The sequence below is a fragment of the Haemorhous mexicanus genome, chromosome 28, assembly GCF_027477595.1.
Source record: "Haemorhous mexicanus isolate bHaeMex1 chromosome 28, bHaeMex1.pri, whole genome shotgun sequence".
In the NCBI taxonomy this organism is placed as follows: Eukaryota; Metazoa; Chordata; class Aves; order Passeriformes; family Fringillidae; genus Haemorhous; species Haemorhous mexicanus.
Genome location: NC_082368.1, coordinates 3,280,748 through 3,304,466, shown reverse-complemented (window position 1 = coordinate 3,304,466; position 23,719 = coordinate 3,280,748). Strand labels below are relative to the sequence as shown.

General features: G+C 58.1%; 6 protein-coding genes across 9 annotated transcripts; 4 read left to right on the top strand and 2 right to left on the bottom strand.

Moving 5' to 3' along the window:
- Positions 1-2,538: 2,538 nt before the first annotated feature.
- Positions 2,539-5,533, top strand: G6PC1 (glucose-6-phosphatase catalytic subunit 1). The gene is made up of 5 exons (XM_059869027.1): positions 2,539-2,983; positions 3,452-3,561; positions 3,882-3,990; positions 4,208-4,323; positions 4,423-5,533. Exons 1-5 carry the CDS (start codon positions 2,754-2,756, stop codon positions 4,932-4,934), a joined length of 1,077 nt encoding a protein of 358 aa, XP_059725010.1. The 5' UTR covers positions 2,539-2,753; the 3' UTR covers positions 4,935-5,533.
- Positions 4,557-11,519, bottom strand: AARSD1 (alanyl-tRNA synthetase domain containing 1). 3 transcript variants are annotated; one of them, XR_009489589.1, is made up of 12 exons: positions 11,366-11,519; positions 11,170-11,292; positions 10,932-11,091; positions 10,440-10,497; positions 9,955-10,111; positions 9,754-9,870; positions 8,994-9,124; positions 8,771-8,837; positions 8,492-8,583; positions 7,975-8,029; positions 7,388-7,549; positions 4,557-4,694 (listed from the first exon to the last, which is right to left on the bottom strand). XR_009489589.1 is itself a non-coding variant. In XM_059869022.1 (12 exons), exons 1-12 carry the CDS (start codon positions 11,402-11,404, stop codon positions 7,107-7,109), a joined length of 1,230 nt encoding a protein of 409 aa, XP_059725005.1. In that variant the 5' UTR covers positions 11,405-11,519; the 3' UTR covers positions 7,014-7,106. The 3 variants fall into 3 exon arrangements, 1 of the variants encoding a protein (XP_059725005.1); XR_009489588.1 differs by lacking the exon at positions 4,557-4,694 and adding an exon at positions 7,014-7,242; XM_059869022.1 differs by lacking the exon at positions 4,557-4,694 and adding an exon at positions 7,014-7,242 and having other exon boundaries at positions 7,388-7,482.
- Positions 11,520-11,612: 93 nt separating this feature from the next.
- PTGES3L (prostaglandin E synthase 3 like) lies at positions 11,613-13,716 on the bottom strand. Of its 2 annotated transcripts, none has more exons than XM_059869063.1 (7): positions 13,599-13,716; positions 13,139-13,252; positions 12,938-13,004; positions 12,584-12,682; positions 12,152-12,241; positions 12,010-12,082; positions 11,613-11,835 (listed from the first exon to the last, which is right to left on the bottom strand). In XM_059869063.1, exons 1-6 carry the CDS (start codon positions 13,604-13,606, stop codon positions 12,017-12,019), a joined length of 444 nt encoding a protein of 147 aa, XP_059725046.1. In that variant the 5' UTR covers positions 13,607-13,716; the 3' UTR covers positions 11,613-11,835; positions 12,010-12,016. The 2 variants fall into 2 exon arrangements, with proteins under 2 accessions (XP_059725046.1, XP_059725047.1); XM_059869064.1 differs by having other exon boundaries at positions 12,010-12,063.
- A 70-nt stretch (positions 13,717-13,786) lies between these two features.
- On the top strand, positions 13,787-17,676 carry RUNDC1 (RUN domain containing 1). The gene is made up of 5 exons (XM_059869007.1): positions 13,787-14,171; positions 14,709-14,867; positions 15,133-15,331; positions 15,600-15,689; positions 16,204-17,676. The coding sequence occupies exons 1-5, from the start codon at positions 13,842-13,844 to the stop codon at positions 17,067-17,069; spliced, it is 1,644 nt and encodes a 547-aa protein (XP_059724990.1). The 5' UTR covers positions 13,787-13,841; the 3' UTR covers positions 17,070-17,676.
- A 391-nt stretch (positions 17,677-18,067) lies between these two features.
- RPL27 (ribosomal protein L27) lies at positions 18,068-20,040 on the top strand. Its single transcript, XM_059869065.1, has 5 exons — positions 18,068-18,120; positions 18,220-18,302; positions 18,464-18,633; positions 19,147-19,257; positions 19,950-20,040. The coding sequence occupies exons 2-5, from the start codon at positions 18,222-18,224 to the stop codon at positions 19,996-19,998; spliced, it is 411 nt and encodes a 136-aa protein (XP_059725048.1). The 5' UTR covers positions 18,068-18,120; positions 18,220-18,221; the 3' UTR covers positions 19,999-20,040.
- Positions 20,041-20,662: 622 nt separating this feature from the next.
- On the top strand, positions 20,663-23,685 carry IFI35 (interferon induced protein 35). The gene is made up of 9 exons (XM_059869025.1): positions 20,663-20,819; positions 20,895-20,969; positions 21,176-21,328; positions 21,644-21,751; positions 22,048-22,192; positions 22,405-22,535; positions 22,700-22,889; positions 23,159-23,265; positions 23,388-23,685. The coding sequence occupies exons 1-9, from the start codon at positions 20,805-20,807 to the stop codon at positions 23,577-23,579; spliced, it is 1,116 nt and encodes a 371-aa protein (XP_059725008.1). The 5' UTR covers positions 20,663-20,804; the 3' UTR covers positions 23,580-23,685.
- The last annotated feature ends 34 nt before the right edge of the window (positions 23,686-23,719 follow it).

Genomic DNA, 23,719 nt, shown 5'->3' with positions numbered 1-23,719 from the left:
GAGGCTCTGCCAGGGAATATGGAGCAAACAAGGGAGTTAATGTTTAACACTTGTTCTGAGCTGTGTTAATCAGTTCTGGGCTTGGCTGCTGCCCAGCCTGCTCAGCCCCCCTGTGTGGGGACCCTTGATTCCACACCCCCAGCTGCATGTGCAGCCCACAGAGCCCCTCCCCACCGTGCCAGGCTGGCATGGGGACACCAAGAAGCTTGATGATGTCGGTGCCAGCCCTGGCACATGGCTGTAGACACTAAACACTCACCAAAGTGTCCCTGGGGGCACGGTGGGCATCCATCCCCTCTGAGCCCCCGCTGGAATGGATGGCTCTGTGCAGAACATGCCGAGAGGGGATTGAGCAGCCCTCAAGAAGATGCTGAGAGGGGCTGGAGCAGCCTCAAGGCTGTGGATGTGCCTCTGGGAGCCAGCTCAGCCTGCTGCAGCACACGGGAGAGGGGAGGGGAGCAGAGGGCAGCTCAGGCCACGGCTCAGTGTGAGGCTGCAGTGGTCCCTGGGTGCCCTGGGGTGACAGCAGGGGCTGTGTGAGAGGAGGAAGGTCGTGCCCAGTTGTCTCCCTGCCCACCCTGTGCCCACATGTGTGGTGCTGACGCAGTGACCACGCTGCCACAGCCCAGCCTGGACCTTGCAGCTGTCAGGGAACATTCTGGAGCAAACACGGGCACTCCACGTGGCACGTTCAGCCCCCACTGGTGCTGTGCTGGCCAGAGCTGCACCCAGAGCCTTGGGAATCACGAGCACAGTGTGTGCCAGAGCCAGCTGTGCCACTGCAGTCACACAGCTGGGCCTGCTGAGCACAGACCCTGGGCACAAACTGGTTCCCCCAGTCCTTCCCTGGGAAAGCCAGCCCATTTACAGGGCACATCCTGGCAGGGCTGAGCAGGGGAGGGGTGCAGGGCATGGCAGGACCCTGAGCAATGGTCAGACCAGCCAGAATGCAGAACCTGCAGTGCCCTGCAGCTCCTGCTGCCCTGCCCTGCCCCAGGTCCTCACAGGGACTTTGGGGCTGGGGATTTATCCACGGGGCAGGGCATGGAGCAGGGCTGGGACTGTGTGGACCCTGGCACCTCTGGCACAGTCCTGACCAGTGGCATGTGCACCTGGCTCTGCACAAACACACTGGGGTACTGGGCTGAGCCACTCTGTGCTGGGAGGGAGGAGGTGGCTGCTTCCATCCTCCTTCCTGCCCTCTCCCCACTATGGCCCCAGTTTTCCTGCAGTGACTTTTTCCTAGGGGACTGGAGTGCTAGCCCCCATCCCCCAGCACCTTTTGCCCCATTTTCCGCTGTGAAATCTCCTGGGAAGGATTTATTGCTGATGCTTTCAAAATATTTTTGGAACAGAAGCCAAGTCTGTTGCATTCCTTCACGCTGGCCAAAGCCACTCTCAGTTGAAGACCCTGGAATGAGCTGTCAGGGAATTTGTTTTGCAAGAGTAATTCAGTTTCTGTGCAAACTCCTGTTTTGTTGGGATGTTTTGCAGGTCAGGAGCTCAGTCCAGGGTCTGGGACCACCTTCCTTGGGTGCAGCACAGCCAGGCTGGATGGAACATGCCTGTGTCTGTGGCCTTTGCCTGCTTTCCTCCCAGGCCATATCCCCAGGAGAGAGGTTTGCTGGTGCTTTGCCTGTCAGACCCCATGGCTCCCTGGGCTCTGCATGGGCAGAGGGGCAGGATGGGGCCTGTAACTCCTGCTGTTTGTCAGCAGGACTCAGTACTGGACACAGCTCTCCCAGAGACAAACAACATAGGGCAGGGGTTCAAGGATCCTGACACGAATTTTCTCAGGAGGGAGATAAGTGATGCATTTCACTGGCTGTTGATCATTAATGCCTTGCTGCCTGCTCAGCTGTGCTGGTGCTGGCTGGGCACCCTGTGCTGCTGCCACAGGGCTGTGTCCAGGCACTGGCAGCTCTGGGTGACAAGGCTGCAGTGCCAGCACTGCTGGCAGGGACAGCAGAGTGCAGCTGGGGTGGAGGGGATGGCCATGGGCCCTGCAGGATGAGTTCTGTGTTTGGCTCTGTACCCACAGCTGGGCTCTGATGGGGCAGGAGGGATGAACCCAGTGGAGCAGTGCTGGCAGGAGAAGTGCAGTCCTTATTTGCAAAGGTCCTTCAGCCCCCCACTAGAGATCAGAAGAACAGGACAGGCAGCCAAGGAGCATCCCAGGCCTGGCTGCCTGGGACTGCAGGGACCTCCAGGAATGGCTTTGAAAATTTCCCATTATGCAAAGTTAAATTAGCCTGGCAAATGAGGAGGGGGGTGGACAGTCTGCCCTCTGCTCCATGCACCCACTGCATGCTCCTGGGCATCCTCACCATGCCCTGGTGGTGGTTCACTGATGGCAGAGAGACCAGAGCAATTGTCAGCCCTGGCCGTGGCAGCTCTGCAGGACTGTCACACACAGAGTGGGGGATCCTGGAGCAAGGTCAGTCAGAGCTGGAGGAGCCAGGGCTGCAGGATCCCTGAGTGAGGGGATGGTGAGGGGCAGGGGATGGTGCTGGGGTTGGAGCACTGCTCTCCACGTGCCCTCCAAACCTGTTTTCCCCTTTTACGTAAGCTGTTCCAAACATGTTTGTTCCAACCCCCTGGTGATGTACCTTTGGAAAGAGTGGTTTTGGGTCCAAAGATCAGTGCTGGGACAGTGACCTGCCTGCTGCAAACAAGACCCTGCAGAGTATAAAACCCCAGTGGCACAGTGGAGCAGAGGACAGCCAGAGGCACGCCGAGGCCAGCAGAGGAGGATGGAGGCCAACATGAACCTCCTGCATGATGTGGGCATCCAGACCACACACTGGCTGCAGCAGCACTTCCAGGGCTCCCAGGACTGGTTCCTCTTCATCTCCTATGCTGCTGATCTCAGGAATGCTTTCTTTGTCCTCTTCCCCATCTGGTTCCACTTCAGTGAAGCAGTGGGCATCAGGCTCATCTGGGTGGCTGTAATTGGAGATTGGCTCAACCTCGTCTTCAAGTGGTGAGTGGCCCCCAGCCAACACTCCCACCTGTGCTGGCACACCTGGACTCTGAGCCCCAGGGCTGGAGTAGAACAGAGTTCAGCCCCAGCTGGGCAGTGACAATGGTCACTCCTTCCCAAGCCTTGCAGGAACAGCTCTCCCCCTCTGCTCCAAGCAGAGATGGAGCCTCCTGCAAACAGAGCCTCCCATCAGCCAGGGCTGTGGTGCTGAGTGGGGGGATCTTCACAGAGCCCCCACCACAGGAGGCAGTATTGACTTGCTTCCAGGAAGTTCTTGCTCTTCCCCCTCAGGGCTGGGGATGGGACGTGGGCAGTGTCAGCTGTCAGAACCAGCAATCAGCTGGGTGCTGTGTCTGTCAGGATGCCCTGCACCACTTGTGGGTCCTTTGCTTCTTCCACCTCCCAGGACAGATCTAAAGCTGCAGTTGTGCCCAAGACCTCCCCAGATCCCTTCTCTTTTCTTTTCAGGATCCTCTTTGGGGAGAGACCATACTGGTGGGTCCTTGACACAGACTATTATGGCAACAGCTCTGCACCAGAGATCCAGCAGTTCCCACTCACCTGTGAGACTGGCCCTGGTAGGGTTCCCTGAGCCATGGGAGGGGCTTGCAGCCAGGGGCAGGGGGTGTTTGCCCATGGTGACCTGAACAGGCAAAGATGGGGGGTGCTGGCCTGGCCTGCCTGGCAGCCTGCAGGGAGCACACACAGCTCTGGAGAGAGGGCCCTTGCTGCTGTGCTGCTGGGGACACTGGCTGTGCCTGCAGGGGAAGGAGGCAGGGCAGCCCCTGCACAGAGCAGACCTTGACCCTTGTGAAGCTGTGGTGGCTCAGCACAAACCCCTGTGGGTGCTGAGCTCTGGCCCACGCAGAGCCTGACCTGGGTCTCTCTTCTTGCCCAGGGAGCCCATCTGGCCATGCCATGGGTGCAGCAGGTGTGTACTACGTCATGGTGACAGCCCTCCTCTCTGCTGCTGGGGGAGAGAAGCAGTCAAGGACACTGGGATACTGGTAAGCTGCGTGCCAAAACCACCTGTGCCAGGCAGAGGTGGCTCCAGCACTGACAGGCACAGCCAAGCCCATCAAGGTGCAAGGCTGTGGGCTGACAGCTGGGGTCTGCATGGGGACAGGCTCAGCGACAGCCAGGCATTGTTTGGAGAACATGATGGCAGTGCCATGGGCAGTGCAAGCTGGCCCTGGCACCCACATGGCCACCTGTCCCTCGCAGGGTGCTGTGGACAGTGCTTTGGATTGGGTTCTGGGCAGTTCAGGTCTGTGTCTGCATGTCCCGAGTCTTCATTGCCGCTCACTTCCCCCACCAGGTGATTGCAGGGGTGTTCTCAGGTGAGTGTACCAGACCCCCCCTCCCTGTCCCTGCAGCACCACTGTGCTGGACTGCAGTACCTGCAGCACTGACCAATGCTCCCACTTTGTTACTGGCAGGGATGGCTGTGGCCAAGACCTTCCAGCACGTCCGCTGCATCTACCATGCCAGCTTCCATCGGTACCTGGGCATCACCATCTTCCTCTTCAGCTTCACCCTGGGCTTCTACCTGCTGCTGTGGACATTCGGTGTGGACCTGCTCTGGACACTGGAGAAGGCACAGAAGTGGTGCAGCAACCCCGAGTGGGTCCACATTGACACCACTCCCTTTGCCAGCCTCCTCCGTAACCTGGGCATCCTCTTCGGGCTGGGGCTGGCCCTCAACTGCCACCTGTACCAGGAGAGCTCCCGGTTAAAGCAGGGCCAGCAGCTGCCCTTCCGCCTGGGCTGCATCGCTGCCTCCCTCCTCATCCTCCACGTCTTTGATGCCTTCAAGCCTCCCTCCCACATGCAGCTGCTCTTCTACGCCCTCTCCTTCTGCAAGAGCGCGGCCGTGCCGCTGGCCACCGTCGGCCTCATCCCCTACTGCCTGTCCCAGCTCCTGGCCACACAGCACAAAAAGGCTGCCTAAGGCACCCCGGGGTGACTCAGGGGCAGCTGCCAGGCCCTGGGTGCACCTCAGCCACTGATTCTGCACTGGGAGCAGACCATGGAGGCTGGGCCGGTGCTGCTGGGTGGCTCCCACAACATGGACCCACAGTGCCAGTCACGCTGGGCTGGGCTGGCTGAGGGCACAGAGAGAGAGCCCTGCATGCCCACGACTCCCCTGCTGTCCCTCCTGCACCCACAGGTGGGGGTCACCTGCCCAGGACCCAGCAGCAGCAGAGGGAGGTCCTGCACTCCCTTACAGCCCGTGGGGACAGGCCACCTCCGTGCTGCATGGCTGGGGACAGCACCACTGGCAGCAGGGCTGTCACCTCAGCGAGTCTGGGTCTGCTGAAGAGGCAGCTCTGTGACAGGAATGGACAGACTGTGACATGGAGAGCAAGTGCCAGTGTGGGTGAGGGACCCCGAGCCCTGGGACGTTTGGTGCTCACCTCTGTGATCAGTGTGGGGGCACACACGCCCACGTGGGCACATGCAGCGCATGGATCTGTGCACACAGGACGTGGGGTGGCTAGGGCTGGGCACAGGAGGTGATTTATTAAAGCTGAAGGTTGTTTAGCTGGAGAGTTTGAGTGTCCTGCTGGCCAGCACCATGGGATGGGGGATCAGCTCCTGGATGCAGGGCTGTGCCATGGCCTGCAGATGGTACAGGAAGGACATTTCTCCTGGGGGCTGAAGACCCTCAACAGCTGCAAGACATGTTCAAGCCACTGGGAAGGGCACTGCCCAGTGCCCTGGGTCTTTACCTCTTGCCCTGAGGTGCAGCTGAACACTGACAGCACAGCAGGGGCAATGAGCTGCTTTTTGTGCTGTTTATCCAAGGTTTCTGGGTGCTCTTTGCGACAGGAACAGGGACAAACTTGTGTCACCTCACTGCTTACAGAAGAAACGAGCTCAGCTTTGGGACCAACTGGCTCAGCTGGGGCAGTGCTGAGCCTCCAGGGTGCTGGGGGCAGAACTGGCACTTTGCCATGGTGTAGGGTTGGGGTCATGCCCTTCCCACATCAGTACCCCAGCCCAGTGCTCACTCTGGAAGTCCTGTGGGCTCAACCTGCTGCCCTCCAAGCTGTGCAGGCTGCACAGCCCAGCTAAACCTTCTCAGGAAACATCCTTGCTCAGCCTGAGATAGTCCAAAATACACAGGGAGGTGCAGACACTTTCTTCCTGCCAGACTGTGTGCATGTGTAGGATCACTCCCAAAGCACCACCCCTGCAGCTCTGACCCCACAGCCAGCTCCAGGCCTCAGTGGTGCTCCCTCTGCTCTGGTGCCACCCCAACAGCTCAGCCAAGGCTGTGGCCATGCAGCAGTCACAGCAGCTATGGCTGGGAACCCTATCTCCTGGGGCTACTCCCATCCCCTAGTTCATGACAGATAAACTTCCTTAGGATGGAGGTTTATTCTGTTTCTCTGTTCATTACCAGCATTTGGAGTAAAGCTGTCACGCCATTTCTAGCAAGAAAGGGAAGGGTGAATTCTCAAATTACCTGTTGAGCCCCGTTGTGGCTCCACAGCGCCCTTTAGCTCCTCCAGAGGAGACTGCAGCAGCTCTAGGGCCTGCCTGGGCAGGAAGGGTGAGCTGAGGGAACACCGGGAACAGCTCTGCCTGATCCCGAAGGAGTTTACAGCTGCATCAGCCCGAGAAACTACCCATGGTCAAAAAACGACCACTAAGTGCACCCCAGCAAGGGAAAGGACTTGTTACACGGTGAGGAATTATCTCCTGTCTGTGGGGTACCTGCTCTCCCTTCCAGCTGCTCTCTGCCTGTGCCCAGCCCATGGAGTCTGGGGGGACCAGCTGCCTCTTGCCTGAGCATTCGTACCAAGCAACTTCTCCTCAGCAAGTGGCACAAAGTAAAATGACCCTAAGTACTGCCAGCAGGAGGCCCCTTCTGGGTTTGGGAACCCTGCAAGTGGTTAACTAAGGACTACTTTAATCCCTGCACCATTTGTCCTGAGAAATGAGCCCTTGCAGCAAAGCCCTGATGGCAGATCCCCTCCCCATTTCCGTGAGCAGCCCATGCAGAGCATGTGCACACCAGCTGTTGGGTTCAGGTCTTTATTCTCTGGTAGAGAAGCTAGTGGAGCCTATGCAAACAAATATAAGACAAACCAAATTCTACTTAGAGAATTGTTTCTTATGCTCCTGGGTTTTGATGGCTAATGAATTCCTGGAGCAGAGCTTGCACTTCTCCTCGCCGGCTCATCTTGGCTGCCTTGCCCTGGAAGCGGCCGCGCTTCCCAGCTCCTTTCCCACCCAGCAGTTCTGCCACCCTGCAGCAGCAACAGCACAGGCTGGAGCCCAGGCTGCTCCAGACAGCACACACAGATCCCTGCCTGGATCACACTGTGCAGCTGCTCATCATGTCTGCAACATCAGAATTCTCATTTGAGTTAAACAATTCACAAAACACGTTACCTGGGACCTAAATTTTCAACTGCTTCAACAGGTCCAGCTAGAAGGAAGAGTCCTGCTTCTTTTTCATCTCCCACAGTCAGGAATAGCAGGGTTTCCTGTGGACAGAGATGGGCCTTGCTCCAGATAAATCAGTGCTCTCCTCATCCAAGAAGATGACAGACACTGGCCACAGGACACAAACAGCAGACTGACAATTTCTAAGTCTATGTGCATTACTGAAACTGAGACTGCTTGGGGTATTGGGGTATCCCAAGTTAAAAGGATACAGGTGGCAGCTGAATTAGGTGATTGTGACTGAAACTTGCTGGTTTTTCTATTCTACTCCTACCTAATCCTATCCTAACCTACTTCAGCCAATGAGGCTCTGTACAGCTCCTGGGGGCTCTTCTCCAGTGCTCTGAATTCTCACTGCTGAGGACTGCCCTACAGACTGAGGCTGCTGGGGACAGGTAACCTCAGGTACCTGTCAAGGGAACCAGATCTGCAGATCATGACTGTGGCAGGAAGAGCAGCCTGGCCAGGCCCTGGCCATGTAAAACTGGGGTGAAAAAAGAGTGGTGTCAGTTTAGTCTTCATCAGTGACTCACCTCTGTCCCAATCTCATTAGCAATGATGTTCATAAATTCAGAATCACCCTCTTTCCTGTATGGATGGATAAAAAAAACACTTCAGAAAGAAGCAAAACCCTCTAGAGTACAAAAATCTCAATCAGAAACCAAGGCATTAGGGATTTTGGCCTCTTGCTCTTATTTGTCTATATATGTAAATCCTCACTGGGCACTCCTTTAGGAATTATTCCTAATTCCTTTAGGAATTATTTAAGAAATAGAGCTCCCTGGTTTTATTTGAAAAGATCAAGTGCAGAGGGAATTAGATGGACACAGCAATTTCTCAGCTACAGCACCAGAAGAATTTAGTGACTGAATTATGAACAGATTTCTTTAATTACACAACTTTGCAGCAGGCCAAGGCAGTTTAATATTCTATGTCCTTTGTTTACATTCTTCCTTGAGAAAACAAGCTGCTCTCACAAGGTATGAGAGATTCAAGTGCCATAAAACCTGTGGGATGCTGTTTGCCCCTCTTCCCTGAGCTCCCCCATACCTGTGCAATACAAACAGCTGCTTTGGAGCAGGTTTGCTCTTGAAGTCCCGGGCTATCAAAACAGCAATGTCTCTAAGCAGGTTCAGGTTATTCTGAAAGAAAAGGAAATTAACTGTACTGCAGCTGGAGAAGTCAGTGTGAACACAATTGTGTTCCCAGAGGTTTGAGAACTTTTCATAAAATCCACAAAAATTGAAGCCAATGATTTAACTCCCAGTTACCACAACTAATGGTCTACAGGAAATAGTGACAACCCACTTTTCCCAGCCATTCTTGTACCTTCTGGAGCAGCTTGACAGAGCTCTGCAGTCTCTTCACAGCCTCTATGTGCTCACCTGGTCCATTTCTGAAAGAAATGGGAGACTTTGGATCACTACTCTGAAGGACAAAGGAGGGATTTCCTAAAGGAGCAAAGCACCCCCACAACATGCACCCTGAGGCTTATGAGTATCTCTCAGGAGGAGGAGTGAAGATGAAATAACAGAAGTGGAAAGAGCATTACTTGAGCAGGGAGGTTAGAGCCTTCTCAGTACTGTGACTTTGTTCGATTGACTTCAGCACTCTGTTTCCCACCAAGAAAACCAAGTTGGTTTTGTTCTTTTTCCCTTTTTCCACACCAAGGAGTTTAATAACCTTAAAAAGAAAATCAACCTGGTCAGAACAGCATTTGGTAATTCACATAGCTGGTCAGTTCCTGCCAGATTATGCCCTGTGGTGAATTTTGACTCTCTACTGGTGAAAATATATTTATTTAAATCAGCCATAAGGTCAATATACAATAAAAAAAAAAAAAAAGGATGGTGGTACAATGGAATTTATGGAATTTATGCAATCTTCTAGCCAGGGGATGTACTCTACAAGGCATCTGGATGTATCTGCTGGGAAACAGACTCCAACCAATGACTGAGAAAGTACAAATACTTAAAGGCAGGTCTGGGATTTTATCACCATTTCCCTGCACAGACTTCTCATCAATGATGAACACGCAAAAATATCAGAGCTTTAAGCAGAGGGAACATGGCTAACACCCCTCACAGTGCAAAAATGTCACTGCTACACACAGGGCTGAGCTCTGCAACAAGGAAACAAAAGCACCTGTGGCACCCAGCCCGTGTGTGACCCTCCTGGGGCTCTCTCAGCCTGGGGCTCTGCCACCCCCTTCCCCATCAGCACAGTCTGGAGCAGCCTGTGGATCCCAGGGACTCTGGCTGTACTTCATGTGGAGCGTGGCTCCCAGAGGCAGCCCAGCTGCAGCAGCCCACCTGGAGGTCACTCAGGTTGGAGACGTGAGTCCCACAGCACAGGTTGGAGTCGATGCCTTTGATGTCCACCACTCGCACTGGCCCCGCGTGGTCATCGGGCAGCCCCCGGCTCCTCACCTGGCAGAGGAGAAGGGTGACAAAGCAGGTGACATCTGTGCTCAGTTATTCCATGAGTACCATCAGTTCTCTCCCACCACTCACTGTTTCAACTTCAGGGTCATCTGCAGCCAGTTCCCTCACTGTTACAGGGACCCTGTCCCGGATTTTCTCGTTCACGCTCTCCTCCAGGGCCTGCACCTGCTCTGCTGTCACCGAGGGGGTGTCCAGCTCAATGACACTGCGCTGACGGCCCAGCTCCCTGCACCAAGGAAGAACATCTGCTGAGACCAGCTGGGAGGTCCCTTTGTGCAGCACCAGCGTCCCACTGCTGGCAATGTGATGACTGAAACAGACTTCCCTCCTCTCCCTGTTATGCTCAAAGCACCAGGTGGAAACCAAACACTTAAGGAAGACAAGACAGAGCAAACACTTTGTACAGCTTCTCTCCAGGTCAGTCACCTCTCCTGCAATGTCTGAGCTCAAATGAAACATCCAAATTGCTTTTGGTGTTTCAGTGCTCAGGCTTTATGCAGGGTACCATGGTGGCATGTGCCAAACGGGTGAAAAGGAACATTTATCCAGCTCACCATGAAGTCGTCTTGAATCCAAACATCTGTTCTGCAACAGCACTGATGAGATGCTGTCCTGGAAGAGATGTGCAAGCACGAGCTCTGAGTGCCACCGGCATTTTCAGTCAGACCATGTCTTTCCGGTTGACATTCTCCACAACAGGCGAGTGCTGGGCACTGAAGGGCTCCTGCCAGTGCTCAGGAGCAGCAAGGAGGCAGCTCTGGCCTCATGAGCCTCGGCTCCTGGCACTGCAGGCCACGCTGGGGCTGCACAGCAGGCTGAACTTTCTCTTCCAAACCTGTTTTTCGTGCGTTTCTTTACCAGACAAGGAGAGCTCGCAGAGGGACACCAGCTGCCCTCAGCAGTCCCAGGAACAGACTGTGCACACAGAGCTGCCGGACTTTTCCCTATCCTGACCAGGGTGCGGACACGGTGGGCGCTGACCGCCTCCCGCCCCCCCGGCACGCCCCGCGGGGTGTTCCCGTGCGCTCCCCGGTACCGGCACGGACCTGAATGCTGCTGCATGTGGTCGAAGCGGCGCTCCCAGTCCAGCGACAGCAGCACTTCAGCGCCCGGTTCCAGCGCGGCCGGCACGAAATGCACGGCCTCGGGGCCCCGCCGTGTCACGCGCAGCACCGGCACGTCCCCGATGAGGCCGCGATCGTCCGGCTGCGGACACGGGACATCAGCGCCGCCGGTCCCGGCCCGGCCCCCGCCCCGCCCGGCCCGGCCCGGCCCGGCCCGTACCTGCCCGCCGCCCTCGGGGAAGAGGATGGTGTCCTCCAGCACCACCTGGAAGCCGCGCACCGGCTCCCCGCCACCCTCGGGCCGCAGCTCGGCCGCCCGGCACGACACCACCCTGGTGGTGAACTGAGACAGAGACGGCGGCGCCGTGAGGGCCCGCCCGGGCCTGCCCCGCGCCCCGGCCCCGGCCCGACGCTACCTGCCGGGCCCAGCTGTCCCGCTGGCACCGGAACACCATCGCGACCGTTCGGCACAAGCAAGCAGGGACTGGCGGAGGGACAGGGACAGGCACCAGCACCGGCGGTGGCGGCCGCCGTGCGGCGAGCGGGCGGGGCCTGCACGAGGCGCGGGCGCGCTCCCGCCGGCGGCGCGCGCTGCCGGGGCCGGTGCGGGGGAGCGGCCCCCGGTGCCCGGCGCGGCGGCGGCCCGAGCGCACGGCACACGGCTGCGGCAGTTCACGTTTATTGCCCCGTGCCCCGCAAGGTTAGCCGGCTACGGGAGACCGGACCGCGTCCGCCGCCCAGGGTCGGGAGCGATGCCCGCGGCGACGCACGAGCTGAGGCGGCTCCGCTTCCTCGGAGAGCCCTGCCCGCGCTGCTCCCCGGTGCGTGCTACCGGTGCACCGGCTGGCCTCCCGCGGCGTCCCCAGGGGCCTGGGTGTCAGTCATCCTGCGGAAGGGAGGAGCGAGGTGCCAGGGACTGGACCGAGACTGGGCCAGCCCCGGTGGCAGCGGGTGGCACCAGCCGGTTGTCCCGGGGAGCGTTTCCCCCGGAGCCGGCGGAAGGCTGAGGCTGGGTTGTGCTCGGCAGGGCATCAGAAAGCAGCTGGCAGGCGGTACTTACATCCAGGTCATCCATGGCTGGCGGGGGGCCTTTTTCCGTCACCTTCTCCAGCATCTGGATGGGAAACAAACGTCTGGATCCCCGAATGCCTGGGGTCCCCCCATCCCACACACCCATACAATGTGCCCATCATCCAGCTCACCTCTGCATACTGTTCCACCATGGCCCTCTCCACCTCCTCATCCCCTTCCCAGTCTCGCCAGTTGTCAAAGTCCACGGAGAGCCAGGCTGGCTGTGGGCAGAGAGAGCATCCCCTGAGCAGGGGGGAGCAGCACTACAGGGACCTGCAGCCCAGGGGCACCTCCTGCACAGGCAAAGGGCAAGGGCAGGAAGCAGGAGTGTCCCTTTGCCAGCAGGCACTGGTCCTGATCCTGAGCATGTCAAGGAAAAGAGGTGCCACATCCTTCCTGGAGGGCAGAAGTCTGAGGGCTAGTGGTGATTATCAGGCAGGGCTTTTTGGGAGCTCTGTCTTGGGAAGCCTCTGTGTCTGTCCTGGGGGCAGGTTGGTTCCTAGGAGGCACGAGGCGCTGAGCGGGGTTAGTACATGTGCTGAGCCACCAGGCTTCACACACACCTTGATGTTCTCCTTGGTGATGCGTGGCCAGGCCGCTTTCTCCTTCCACTTCCTCATAAAGCAAGTGATGGAACGGTCAGAGCGCTTCTCCCGTGAGTCCTGCCGAGAGATTGGGGTGCCTCAGGGTCTGCCAGGCTCCTCTCTGCTCAGCCCTGTGCAGGCTGTGGGGTCACAGAATCACAGAGACAGGTTGCTTCTGGCTCAAGGCAGCAGTGTGAGTATCAGCCCCAGGGCTGGGGCTCTCAGGATGGGCAGCATTCAGTGTTGAGCAGTGTTGCTCAAGACTGCACAGATTGACTCCGACTCTGAGCCTGACAGGCTGTCAGAGAACAGTTTGTTGGCAGCAAACCTCACCTTGGAGTTGACTCTGGCGTACAGGTTGATCTCGTTGTAGAACTCCACACCGTCTGCATTTTTGCAACTGCCAAAACATTGTAACAACCAGCCTAAGGAGAGAGCTGAGTCCACACGTGCTTTCCTCTCACAGAGTCCTCCCGGTCCCCTGAACCACCCCAGAGCAGAGCCGTGTCGGCCGGCAGGTCAGTGTTAGCTCACCTGAACACCAGCCGGTGGTCCTCGATGACCACCTTCACGTCCGTGCTGTCCTCGACACAGAACTCCAGGTACACGTACCGGGGCCGGTCGTACCACAGAGTCTTGGCGGGTTGCCTTGGGGAAGAGCAGAGCAGCGGGTATCACTATCACCCCCGGGTATCACCAGCGGGCATTTCCCGGTGCCCAGCAGAGCTCGGCAGGGTCCGCGGGCAATGAAAGGGCCCCGGACACGGGCCCCGGGGGTGGGTAGCGGACACCGGCCCCGTGACTCTCCCCGCTGCCGTCCCACATGCCCCTGGCCGGGCGGTCGGCGGGGCCCGGCTGGCCTGTGTCCGCCCCCCTCTGCCTGGCCCGGCGCCGCTCCCCGCTGCTCCAGGTCGGAGGGTCCGGTCGGGCAGTGCCTCTGCCGGGCATCGGGCATGGGTTCCGTACGCTGCCTGTCCCGTCTGGCCGTGCTCACCTCGCCATGGCGGTGCCGACCCCGCCCCGCGCTATTTCGGGCCGGGGGCGCGGCTGCCGGACCGGGCAGGCCGGGCCGGGCCGGGCCCGGGGCAGCCAACCCGCGGCCCCGTCACCGCCCCCCGCTCCCCCCGGTGCGCGCCCCCGGGCCGCCGCCGCGCCGCGAGGGGGCGCGCTGGCCCCGCCCGGTCCCGCCCCGCAGCGCCAAGATGGCGGCGGCGTTACGGAGCCGGTAGCGGCGGCTATGGAGGGAGAGAGCGGCTCGCTGGGCCCCGGCGAGCGCTGGGCGCCGGTGGGCGCAGTGTCGGCGGAGGAGGACGAGGATGAGGAGGACGAAGAGGCGGCGGCTACCGGGGGAGATTCACCGGAGTCGGTGCCGCGGCTGCGGGCAGAGCGGCGCCGGCTGCACGGGGCGCTGCTGGCGCTCGCCTCGCACTTCGCTCAGGTGCAGTTCCGGCTGCGGCAGGTGGCCCGGGCCGGCCCGGCCGAGCAGCAACGCCTGCTCCGCGACCTCGAGGACTTCGCCTTCCGCGGCTGCCCCGCGCCGCTGCCCCACGGTCTCGGCGCCGCTCCGGTGAGTGCCCGTGCCGGGCTGAGGGGAGCCTTTGCTGGGCATAGCCCCGCGGTCGGTGTGTGGGCTTAACCCCGCCTGAAGCGCATTAGCGGCGGCTGCGCTGTCCGCGGTGCTCGGGTTTGCACGGAGCTCGGCACCAGAGGTGCACAGGCTCCTGGGGACTCGGAGCCAGCTCGCCGGGATGTGACTTAGAGCCCTGAGTGGTGTGTCACCGCTCCACGCCCTGGCACAGCACGGCTGACTCAGAGGATCTGTGATATGTACGTGTTATTTGGCCTCTTTCTTCCTGAATCCTGGCCTTGTGGGACACGACGTGGGTGCAGGAGGTCTGGAGAGGTGCTTTCCCTCCCTTATCAGATGAGGTGATGTAGCTGGTACCTCTGCTTGGTGCTCACATTTCTCTCTTAGGCTGGTTTGCAGTGCTGACTAGTGAAGTGCATGAGCTGCAGGAGATACTCATCACATCATAATGCTGTTCTCTGTGCCTTGGGTATGACAATAAGACTTCAGTTTTATTTACTGATAACTTTTTTTCAGGGTGAGCGAGAGAAGCAGGAGCAAATTGAAGTCCAGAAGGAGAAGCAGAGAGAGCTGATCCTGCAGCTCAAGACACAGCTGGATGACCTAGAGACCTTTGCTTACCAAGAGGGCAGCTATGATTCTCTGCCACAGTCTGTGGTTATGGAAAGACAACGGGTAAGGCTCACAAATCCTCCTGCTGTATTTCCCAGCCCTTCTGAGTGTCTTACATACTGCAGGCACTCATCAGTCTGTATTTCTCACCAGCAGCTATAGAGTGTCAGGAGTTTGTCTACACGTGTGAACCTGTAGTGTCTTTTGCAGTTATTTCTGTGCAGTAAAGGTGTCCTGTTTCTGAGGGAACCTCTAGGAAAGGAGTACTTGAAGCTCCCAGGCAGCAGTGCCACGTGGTGAAATCACACTGCTCACTTGTGTTTTGCAGATGATTATAAATGAGTTGATAAAGAAGCTGGACATGGACTTGAGTGAAGATTTTGCAAAGCTCTCTCCAGAGGAGCTGCGGCAGAGGGTGGATGCTGCCATAGCACAGATTGTGAATCCAGCCAGGGTGAAGGAGCAGCTGGTGGAGCAGCTGAAGACCCAAATAAGGGACCTGGAAATGTTCATCAACTTCATTCAGGGTCAGTGATGAGTTTTTGAATGAGCAGACTGAATTGCTTTGTAATTCCCTGACATAGTCATGAGGAGGAAAGTCACAGATGTCAGGAGATGCAGGAACAGCTTCTGGGTCACAGGAAAGTACAAATCTCTCTGAACTGATGGTGAGGAAATGTATTGATAGAGTGACAAAAGAGGTTTAGAGGGGTCTGAGGAATGTTGACCTTAATACTTGGGATATACAGCTGAAATTCACAAATGTGAAATAATGATGTGAAATCCTTTTTGTAGATGAAGTTGGAAGCTCTGGCAAGGCAGAAGATGGCCACTGTGACTGTGGAGGCTCCTCCAAACCCAGCACCCGGCCTCCTGGGAACAGAGGTGAGCACTGCTGGGCCCAGCACTGTCAGCAAAGCTCCAGCTCCTCCCTGGAGCTTTGATGAGCACGAACCAGTCACTGTCTGCTTTTTCCTGGCAGCTGGTCTCTGTGCTTTGGCACTCCATCTGTTGAAGGCCTGTGTCCTGTTCCTTTACCCTCCTTCCATGGGATCCTCAGAGTAGTCACAGAGCCTGAGCAAGTGGCAGGGAGGGTGGGCTCAGTCCACAGTGCAAAACACTGTGCAAAACTTGGTGCAAAACACTGTAATTTGTGCTCTTCAGGCTGTGAGCTCTGTGAGCAGGTACAGTGAGCTGGGAGGGACTTTAGATTTTGAGACCTCCCTACTTATCCCTTTAACCTGCTGGAAATACAATAATGTAGCATAAGGCATCTGCTGCTACTCAGAATGCTAACCTGAAGGGATTTTCAGACATTTGCACTCCCTTTGTCTGTATGAGAAGCAGAGTTATTGATTCCCTAATAAGATTATGTTTTTCTCTTTCCTAACCTGGTCAGTGAACCCAGAAGATGCCAGAAGGACGCAAGAAACGGGCCTGCAGCTCATGCGCCGTGTGCTGGCCGTGCTGCAGATCTTTGCTGTCAGCCAGTTTGGCTGTGCCACGGGTCAGATCCCTCGCACCCTCTGGCAGAAGGACCAAGACAACCAAGACTTCTCCCCCTTAATAGAGAAACTGGAGTTGGCAGTGGAGCGGGTGAGGCACCTAGCCCTGAAACACCAGCAGGCAGAGCATGTTATCTGCTCCTCTGAGCTGCAGGACATTCCCCTGGGAGGCAGAGACGAGCTGACCCTGGCTGTGCGCAGGGAGCTGACCCTGGCCCTGCGGGACTTGCTGGCCCACGGGCTCTATGCCTCTTCCCCAGGCATGAGCCTGGTGCTGGCCCCCATCGCGTGCTTGATCCCCGCCTTCACTCCCTCGCCACAGACCATGCACCCCTGGGAACTCTTTGTCAAGTATTACAACGCCAAGAACGGACGAGCCTTCGTGGAATCCCCGGCTCGCAAGCTGTCCCAGTCCTTTGCCTTGCCCGTGATGGGAGCAGTGGTGGCCACCCCCAAGCAGAGCCTGCTGGCAGCCATCCACACGGTGCTCACAGAGCACGGCCCCTTCAAGCGCAGCGCGGACTCGGAGCTGAAGGCGCTGGTGTGCATGGCGCTCAACGAGCAGCGCCTGGTCTCGTGGATCAACCTCATCTGCAAGTCTGGAGCTCTGGTTCAGTCTCACTACCAGCCCTGGAGCTACATGGCCAACACCGGCTTCGAAAGCGCCCTCACCCTCCTCAGCCGTCTGAGCAACCTGAAGTTCAACCTCCCGGTTGACCTGGCTGTTCGGCAGCTGAAAAACATCAAAGATGCGTTTTGATGCGTTTTTATTGTCATTCATCTGTTTTTCCACTAGTAGGCAGCTGTTGGGCTCAAGAAGCCTGGCTTTTGTAAGACCAAGTTTGTCTCTTTGGTATTTGCTTTTAGGTTAATCTTAGGGTCTCGTGATGTTGGCCGTGTGTTGTCTGCTGGAGGCCGCAGGTTGGGCAGCAGCACCTCACCCTGCCCGCTCCCTGCTGCTCTCGGGCCAAACTGCCCTGCCCAGTGGCCACTGACTGTTCAGGGGTGGGGTGCAGAGGCCTGGCCATGGGGACTGCCTGTGGGATGTGCAGCTGAGCTCCTTTGTGGTTGTTTCTCGCAGTCTCTGCTCTACACCTTGCACACACACGATCCCTCATAGAGGAGGGAGCTGGCAGGGTTTGAGGCACCTTGGGGGCTGCCCGGTCACACGGGACTTGACCTCCCCCGGTAGAAGATGAGGGCCGGGCCAGAGGTGCCCGGGGGCTCCTCCAGCGGCTCTGCAGTCTGTGTCCCTTGGGCTGCTGGGGCGCTTTGTCCAGCTCCATGTTCCGGGCTTTTGTGTGGGATCAGCGCAGCCCGCTGTCCCGCGGGGTATATTAAATACCGCTCTACTACCTGTGGGCCGAGCCCAACGCCGTCCCGTGTGCTCTGTCCGTTACTGGGGCTGCGCGCCGTGACCGGGCGAGGGCAGAGGCGGGGCAGACGCCCGGCACCGCCGTGCCGGGGGAGGGCGGCGGGAGGCGGACTCGGCACCGCCGAGGCGGGGACGACTGAGGCGGACACTGGCAGCGCCGTGCCTGGGGAGACGGGAGAAGCGGACACGGGCACACCGTGCCCGGGGGGATGGAGGAAACGGACACCGTCACCGCCGGGGCGGGGAGGGGGCGGCTGAGGCGGACACCGGCACCGCCGTGCCCGGGGCAGCGGTGTCTGAGGCGGACTCGGCACGGCCGCACGGTGCCGGCAGCCGCTCCCGGCGGCGCGGCGGAAGTGACGCAGGCTGCCTGGGTAAAAGCCGGGCGCTGCCTTCCATTTGCCTTTCGGCCCAGCGCCATCGCAGCGGAGCCTCGGTGAGAGCGGGCGGGCGTGGGATCCGCCGCCATCCGCGGGGGTGGCAGCCGGGGCGAGGGTGGCGGGCACGGTCTGACTGCCGGCTACTGTCTCCGCAGAGATGGGGAAGTTCATGAAGCCGGGGAAGGTGGTGCTGGTGCTGGCCGGCCGCTACTCGGGGCGCAAGGCCGTCATCGTGAAGGTGAGCGTGGGGCTGGGCCGGCGGCACCGGGGCGAGCGGGAGCCCGGGGGGCGGTACGGGCGCGGGTCCTGCGGGGCCCACGGGGCCGCGGCTCCTCGGTGCCACCTCCGCCGCCGCTCCTCGGTGCGATCGCCGCCGCCGCCGCGGTCTGTTTGTTTCAGAACATCGACGATGGCACCTCGGACCGGCCGTACAGTCATGCCTTAGTGGCCGGCATCGACCGCTACCCGCGTAAGGTGACTGCTGCCATGGGCAAGAAAAAGATCGCTAAAAGGTCTAAGATCAAGTCCTTCGTGAAGGTTTACAACTACAACCACCTGATGCCCACCCGGTGAGTGCTGCTGCCGGCAGGGGTCTTGGCTGCTTTCGGGGTTTTTGTGTTCTCTGCTGAACACCGGGAGTTACCAAGGCTGAGTGAATGTGAGGCTCGGGCTCTGCAAAAATGGGGTTGAGGTCTGAAGCTGAGTGGAAATATTAATGAACTTTTGAGCTGAGGCAGCTGGCTCTTATTTTAGCCTTCCCTTTGCTCAGGGGATGTCGGCAGGTGAGCAGTTTAAAAGAGCTGTGAGGGTCTGGAGCTGGCAGAGCCATTTCTTACTGTGCCTCAGAGCTCTCAGAGCAGCTCTCAGGCACCACATGGAACAGAGCTGCATATGGCTGTTCCCTTTATAGGCTGAACAGAGGCTGCTTTGGTAGTTTGGTGATTCCTGAGCTGAGAAGACTTTACGAGCTGTAACTCCTTGTCTGGACATTAGAATGAGTGTTTGACAGGTCCTGGCTGCGCTTGGTTTCCAGCCCTGTGCCAGGTACCATGCCCCTTTTGAACTGTTCTGCTCTCTGCCAGGTATTCTGTGGATATTCCCCTGGACAAAACAGTGGTCAACAAGGACGTGTTCAGGGATCCCGCTCTGAAACGCAAAGCAAGACGTGAAGCCAAGGTGAAATTTGAGGAGAGGTGAGTTGGGAGTTCATCTTCTCAATGGTGTTGGTGCTGTTACAGGTGTGAGGGGTTGCTGTTACTGTGCTGCAGTCTGTGCATTTCCAAATTGGCACTTCTACCTTGACTTCTTTGCATGAGTGTTTGCTGAGTGTGTTTTTTTCACCTGTGTGTGTATGTGTGTGAGCACCATTGTGCCAGCACCTGCGGGGCCTTTCAGGTGCCACAGGATGATCTGACAAGGTGCTGCCAGTTCATCCTCTCTCTTATCACTGAGCTGGGTGAGCCAGTGCTGATGCTTTGCATGGGAGTGCTTGGGTTTCTGCTCTTTCTTTATGGTTTTCTGTTCAGAAGCTCCTTCAGAGGAAGGAGCTGTGTGGCATCAGTGGGACACAGTGTCTCAGGCAGCCCCTGAGCTGTTCTCCAATGGCATCTCCCCCTGCCACACCAGGTGTCCAGTGGGGTGTGCTTGTGCCCATTGGGGTGGAAACTGCCACAGTGCAGGTGTCTTAAATTTGGAACCTGGCACTTGCTTCCCTTGGAATTTCCACATTTAAAGTGGGTTTAGTTGTAGCCCAGACCATAGAGACCAGGTGAATTACCTCTGGGTGAATTAGGTGCTACATCCTCTCTGTCTAGGACAGCTCAGGTGCAGGTTTGGTGCTGTTACCTGCTAATACATATCCTTTAACCTGTGTGTTCTCTTTCAGGTACAAGACTGGCAAGAATAAGTGGTTCTTCCAGAAGCTGCGCTTCTAAGGGTGTAACAAGGTTGCATCAATAAATGTTTATTAAAAACTATGCCTTATTTGTTAATTAACAAACAAGCAGTGGCCTCTGTTTTATGGTCATGCTTCCTCTGTGTCTCTAAGAGCTGGGGAAGCCATTGCAGTCCTGGTGAGCATCAGTACATTTGTGGAGCCTTGTGCAGGTGTCACCTCTGGGACTGCTTCAGGTGTGGCCAGGGCTGCGCTTCCCTTCTGCAGCTGATGTTCCTGCCGCAGGGGAAATCTCTTATTCCCCAAACTGGAGTGATCCCTCTGAAAAAAAAGGGTGAGAGAGGGAAGGCAAATGGGTGATTCTGGGTTCAGCTGAGTGCACCGTCAGCTGTGTGGTGTCTGACCCGTGGGTGTTGGATTTTAGCTTCACAAAGGGGTAGTGCTGGCTGCTGGGCACCCGGGGAGCCGGGGCTGGGTCGGGTTGTAAATCCAAGAGTGGGGCAGGAAGAGTTTGTTTCTGTATTTAGTAGCTAGTCCGTTCGGAACAGTTTATTCCTATATTTAGTAGCTGGTCCATTCCTGGCAGGGCAGGTGGGTGCTCGGAAGGCGAATCAGGCGGGGCGGGGATGGGGAAAGAGGAGGTGAGGAGGTACCGGATGGGTCTGGGCGGGCCCGGCGTTCCGCCGCCCTCGGGCCGCGGTCGGGGCTGCGCTCGGAGGAGCCGGGGCGGGGCGAGTTCGCGAAAACGAAAGCGAAAGGCGAGGACGGACACGGGGTCCCCGGCAGCGGGAGAGGGCTCCCCGCGGGACCGGGGCTCCGGGCTGTGCTGCCGCCAGGGCCGCGGGGATGGATTCGGAGGAGGTGAGGAAGAGCCGAGCCACGGGGAGCGGCGGGCGGGGGGCGGCGCAGCGCCGCTGAGACCCCTCCTGTCTTTAGGAATCCTTCATCCGGCTGCAGGACGACAGGCTGCAGAGCCCCGAGAAGCTCCGGCAGGAGATCGAGCGGTGCAAGGTGGGTCCGGCCGCTCGGCCCTGGCCAGCAGCTCGAGTGTCTTCTCTAGGAGTCAGAGGAGGCAGACAGGAGTAATCCCATGGAGAGGACAGCCTGTTCTAGGGTCCAGGCTCATTCCCACAGGCACAGCCTGTGCCGGGACTGGGTGGCTGGTGGGGGTGATGCAGTGTCATCAGGGTCTTGCTGTCTGATGGTGCTTCTCACAGGAGCTTTACAGTGCTCTGGAGAAAGACAATGCAAAGCTACAAACAGCCAAGGAAGCTGCAGAGCAAAGGGCACAAGAGCTGAAGAAAGAAGGGGAACTTCATGAAATTTTAGAACAGCTGCCTTTAAATGGAGATGAAGAAAGAGCGCACCAGGTCAGTGTTCAGTGGGTGTCTTAGGTTTGGAAGGGTGGCAGGGGCTGCATGATGCAGGTCACTGCTCTGAGATCACTTGCCTGGGATCTGGTGGAGGTTTCATGGGAAACACAAGGCCTGTGCTGAGAAGTGAGGCAGTGCTGCAGTGAGGGGAGGGCTGTCCTCAAAGGAGAGGAACCAGGACAGGGCTGCAGGCAATCAAGAGCAGAATGGGCTGGAGCTGTGTGCTCAGAACAGAAGTGCACTGCAGCCCCTTGTGTCCTGGTGTTCCCTACTTCCCACTCTTTACTTCCTTCTTCCCTTCCTTCCTTCTAGATTTTTGCAATAAAGGAGGAGAACAACAGACTGAGACAGGAGAAGCAGGTTCTGAAAAATAAACTGGAAGAATTAAAGAAGAGAGAACTCTGGAATGATCCTGTGATGGTAACAGAGTGTGTGTGGGCACTTGGGTCTGCTGGCAAGGGCACAAACCTGGCTGGAGAAGCTGCAGGTAAATGCAGCTGGGCACTGTGTGATGACTGGAACAGCTCCTCTGCCAAGGCCAGGAGCTCTGGTCATGGCTTTGGGATTCCAGGCACAGCCAGACACTAGGAGAGACTCTGCTGAGGTTCTCCAGCAGTTTCTTTTAGCCATGAGTTTATTTCTAGTCCATGGATTGGCAGGGACATGCCCTGTGCAGTGTCCAGTCTCCTCCAGGTGCTGTCTGTGCTTGTACCTAGATACTGTCTGCCCTGCCAGAAAAGAAAATGATCTTTAAGGGACTCACAGCAAACAAGGAGGACATGAACAAGCTGATACTCACCCCACTGATCCACTCCCCTCTGCCAGGGGGCTCGGCTCTCATCACCTTTGAGGAGGCAGAGGGTAAGTGTGAGAAGAGCACTGCTCTGGCCAGGCATCCTTGATCGTTTTGGGGCCTGCCCTGTGTCCCCTCCCTGTGCCAGAGTTTGGCATTGCCCCTCTCCCTGCCTTGTGTGGGGCTGTGCCCCCTCCCCAGCACCTTTGCTGTGCCATGTCCTGTCCTGGAAAGCGCCGGGCAGTCACTCCCCTGTGCTGGGGGCTCTCCCTGCCTGCAGTGGCCCAGAGGATCACAGAGATGAGGGAGCACACAGTGGAGCTGAGCTGTGGGCAGCTGGAGGAGCTCGACCAGTGCAGAGTGCGAGTGCAGGCAGTGCCCGTGGACATCCTGGTGCCATCTGCCCTGGAGGTAGGGCCCGTGGGTCCCCATGCCATGGGGCTGCCCTGGGCACGCTGCTTCCCCTGTCTGAGCCTGCCCTGACCAGGGCACTGCTACCAGCCACACCCAGCTCTGCTCCCCGGAGCTCTGGGGCCAGTCCTGCCCTGGCACTGACTAGCCAGTGCCACCCACAGATCAGGCTGACTCAGAGCAGCAGGAGCATCCTTGTGTCTGACTTGCCCAGCCTGGACATCTCCAAGGAGGCACTGCTGGACAAGCTGGAGCTCTTCTTCAGCAAGACAAAGAATGGGGGCAGCGAGGTGGAGAGCAGGGAGTTCCTGGAGGACTCTGACCAGGTGGTGCTGACCTTCACACAGGATGGAGGTGTGTGGGATGTGCTGAGCCTGGGTGGCTGGCAAGGGTGGAGCAGCTCGACCTGCTCTGGGGGGAAATCTCCTGAGAGGAGAGGAAGCTGTGTTTGAGGAACAGGGAAGATACAGTGAGCCCCAGGCTGTCCTGCCTCCCCCAGAACTGTGCTGGTGTGGGTGAGCTGAGCAGTGAGCTGGGCAGTGTCAGCCTTGGTGCCTATGCCAGGGACAGAACCTCTCCTGGAGCTGACCTGGGCAGCTCAGAGCTTTCCTCTCCATATGCAGTGGCAGAGCCGCTAATTGAAAGAGGACATACCCAGGTGCCCATTGGGAAAGGGAAATACAAAATCAAAATATCACCATGCATGAGTGGAGACATCTCTAACCTGCAGGTAAGGGCTTGAACCCCATGCAAGCAGCACCTCCCAGCCTGGGTGGAGGCAGCACAGCTGGGGGGGGCTCCTGAAGCCCCTCTCCCTGCTCTGCTCTCCACCTCACCCCCTGCTCTGCCCAGCTCCAGCCCTCCCGCTGCCCCAGGACCGTCCTGCTCCTGGGCATCCCCGATGTGCTGAGCGTGGAGTCCATGCGGGACGCCCTGGAGATCCACTTCCAGAAGGCCAGCCGCGGCGGCGGCGAGGTGGATGCCCTCGCCTACGTCCCAGCGGGGCGGACAGGGGTGGCCGTGTTCGAGGAGGACACGGGCTAGTCCTGGCCAGCTACGGGCTACGGCCTGGCTCAGCCCGAGGCTGAGGAGCTCCGTGCGTCCGTTGACCCGCGGGCACGGGGGAAATTAAAAGTGTCTGTTGGGAGCACCCACCGTGTCTGTTGTGTTGGGGCCGGGCCGCT